Source organism: Protobothrops mucrosquamatus, unplaced genomic scaffold, assembly GCF_001527695.2.
Source record: "Protobothrops mucrosquamatus isolate PMUCROS unplaced genomic scaffold, P.Mucros_1.0 scaffold1629, whole genome shotgun sequence".
In the NCBI taxonomy this organism is placed as follows: Eukaryota; Metazoa; Chordata; class Lepidosauria; order Squamata; family Viperidae; genus Protobothrops; species Protobothrops mucrosquamatus.
Window position 1 is genome coordinate 52,258 of NW_015387788.1, and position 2,898 is coordinate 55,155.

The 2,898-nt window shown below is 38.5% G+C and overlaps 1 protein-coding gene across 1 annotated transcript in view; it reads right to left on the reverse strand.

Annotated features, from left to right (window-relative positions):
* Window positions 1–2,898, reverse strand: part of LOC107293468 (potassium channel subfamily K member 16-like) — a gene marked incomplete at its 3' end in the record, with an annotated part of 10,491 nt that overhangs the window by 3,300 nt on the left and 4,293 nt on the right. Inside the window, exons 3-4 of the mRNA XM_015822620.2 lie at window positions 2,719–2,885; window positions 749–917 (exon numbers count right to left, since the gene is read on the reverse strand). Of these exons, the coding sequence (XP_015678106.2) occupies window positions 749–917; window positions 2,719–2,885 (336 nt within the window). The remainder of the gene's footprint in view (window positions 1–748; window positions 918–2,718; window positions 2,886–2,898) is intronic.

Sequence of the window (2,898 nt, forward strand, 5' to 3'; positions counted from 1 at the left end):
TAGGGATGATTTTAAAAGTAATTTTAATCGGAAACACAGCTGGCAATATTTGGTTTTTAATTCGGCTTTTATTGGGGTTTATATTTTTTGTATTTCTGTATTTTTGTATTTTGTGTATAGTATTTGTTTTTTAATATGCTGTGAACCGCCCTGAGTCCTACGGGAGAAGGGCGGTATACAAATTAAAATTAACATAACATAACATAACATAACGGCAACTGTCATAACTTGTAAGTCAGTTGTCAAGCAGCCGAGTAAATCACATGACCATGGGGATGCTACAATAATCATAAGTGTAAAAAATGATCATGAGTCACTTTTTTCAGTGCAGTTGTAACTTCAAACAATCACTAAATGAACTGTTGTAAGTTGAGTATTACCTGTATAGTAAATGGAAGCTGATTGTTCTTGCTTTCTCAGGGATGTTGCTTCAGATCACTGAACTTAGGACTGTGCAGAGTGCACCCAGGGATGTTCAGGTATGCAGCAACACTCCTTTGAATGTTATTCAGCAACCAATGTCACCCACAGGCTAAAAAGGTTCCCAAACCAACCTTGTGTTATATGGTGAGCACATTGGTTACAACCATGTACCTTGGATGTCCAGAATAGGTTCTCTTCACCCTATAGCCACTGTAAAAGTCAAGTCTCCTTTAGTCTCTTGACTGCATCAGAACATAATGTACCATAGGAGCCATCATGATCCAAATAGGAAGTATTGTTTCAAAAATGTTACAGGAAAACTTACCTATCATATAATCACCAAACCCAATGGTGCTCAGGGTAATAAATGTAAAATAAATGGCTTCACTATAGGACCAGCCCTCTATTTTTCGAATGATGACCGACGGCACACAAAGAAACACTAATATTCCCATAACCAGGAAGAACAGAAGCGTCAAGCCCCTTGCTGTTTTCTGAAAAACGAAGAAAAAACACTGATTTGATACAAGAAAATTGCCCTTGGTACAGACAGCTGCTTTTGCCTGCTTGCTTGCCTGTTTGCTTATCTTATTTCCAGGACCTCTATGGTCTTATATTGTCTCTAGTCCTCAAGTTACAACGACAATTGGGAGCACAATTTCTGTTGCTAAGCAAAGCAGCTGCTAAGTGAGCCGTGCCTGATTTTAAGACTTTTTTTGCCACAGTTGCTAAGTGAATCACTGCAGTTGTTAAGTGAATCAGGCAGTTGTTAAGCAAACTGAGTTTCCACCCATTTTGATTGGTTGTTGGACGCCAGCTGGGAAGGATGTAAATGGAGATCACGTGTTCCTGGAATGCTGCAACTGTCGTGAATACATGTTATTGCCACGCACCCAAATTTTGATCCTGTTACCGTGGCAGTATTGCAACAGTTGTAAGTGTGAGGACCAGTTGTACGCCAGTTTTTTCAGTATCACTAACTTTGAATGGACACTAAATGAATGATTGTAAATTGAGGTCTATTTGAGTATTCGTGGGCTGCATGTTATGCTTCCACTCTATTGCACAGTGTTACAATGCATTTAGTGTACTGATCTGAGTGCTATCTTTTAAGCCTTCTTTAGAGAAATTGCCCCCCCTCAAGTCCGGTGCTGTTATTGGGCAGGACACATATTCCTGGAAGGGATGAGCAAAGTATGCTGGGAAAGGCTATACTCCCACCAGGACCATCTAAGCTAGGAGTGAAGGTCATCCCAGCTCACAGCTAAGTTAAACAGATGTCTATTCAAGCAGCAACAGCAATACAGAAAGCCTGGCAGCTACAAAGGCATCATTTCAAACTGTATGTTAGAAGACAGTGATAAACCACTCATAATCAATTATGAATAAGATCTATGAGATCACCAAGAATCAAGACTGTCTTGATGACACACACCAAGTGAGAAAAATTGGGATAGCTTTGGAGAGGACAACAAGGATAGTCCTAACAGGAAAGGGTGAAAAAAAAAGATTAAGTAATAAAAATTGGATTGTATTCTTTGATTATGTTAAGTGACAGGATTAGATGTCAAAGTTTAAGAGAAATATTTTAAGGCAAGGGTATCTAACCTTGGCAACTTTAAAATTAGGGGATTTCAACTCCCAGAATTCCCCAGAATTCTGCATAAATGCTGGCTAAGGAATTCTGAGAGTTGAGGTGCACAAGTCTAAATGTTTCCAAGGTTGTATACTCCTGTTTTAGGAGGAGTTTGGAGTCACTTTGAGTATTCTGTGTATTGGAGAGCTTCAGGTTGAGAGGGGAGACATTTCTGCCTAATAATTTGCTTCGAATTTATCATATTAAAGCAGAGATTAGATTTAAACCTCTCTAATGGTACAATCATTTGATGCAATCTGAAGTTACTTCAGTAAAACAGGAGCAGATTTCTTTTAAAATTTGAGATATTGTGCCCTGGTTTGGCCTGCACTAAATGAACCATTTGAGTTTTGCAGCCTCTGGTTGTGCACATTAACTGACCCATAAATCAAATTAATGGACTAGAAATATTTTGTTTCCAGAAATGGATTTAATGAAATTACATGGCTATTCAATATATCCTGATAGCTACATCACTGTAACTTTAGTACGGATGTGTTTTGCTGGTAATGTGCAGCTGCAAAACAGATTTAAATGATGGTTGTTTCTGCATAACTGAAGCATGAATCAGACTGTTCTTCAATTAAATTATCATCTTAAGCTCTTTGGCTTATTTTCAGAAATAATCGTGGAACAAAGTTTTTTTTTTATTATTTTACCTTCTTTACACCTTTCCTATACAGCCATTTAGCTAACCGTTCACAGACCATGGAGAGCATCTTGCCAACATGCTGCAAAAAGACAATATTCAGAGGAATTCCAAAGAGAGCAAAAAAGACACAGAAAAGCTGACCACCAGCCGTTTTGGGAGAGAGGTTTCCGTAGCCTGTCAAAACATG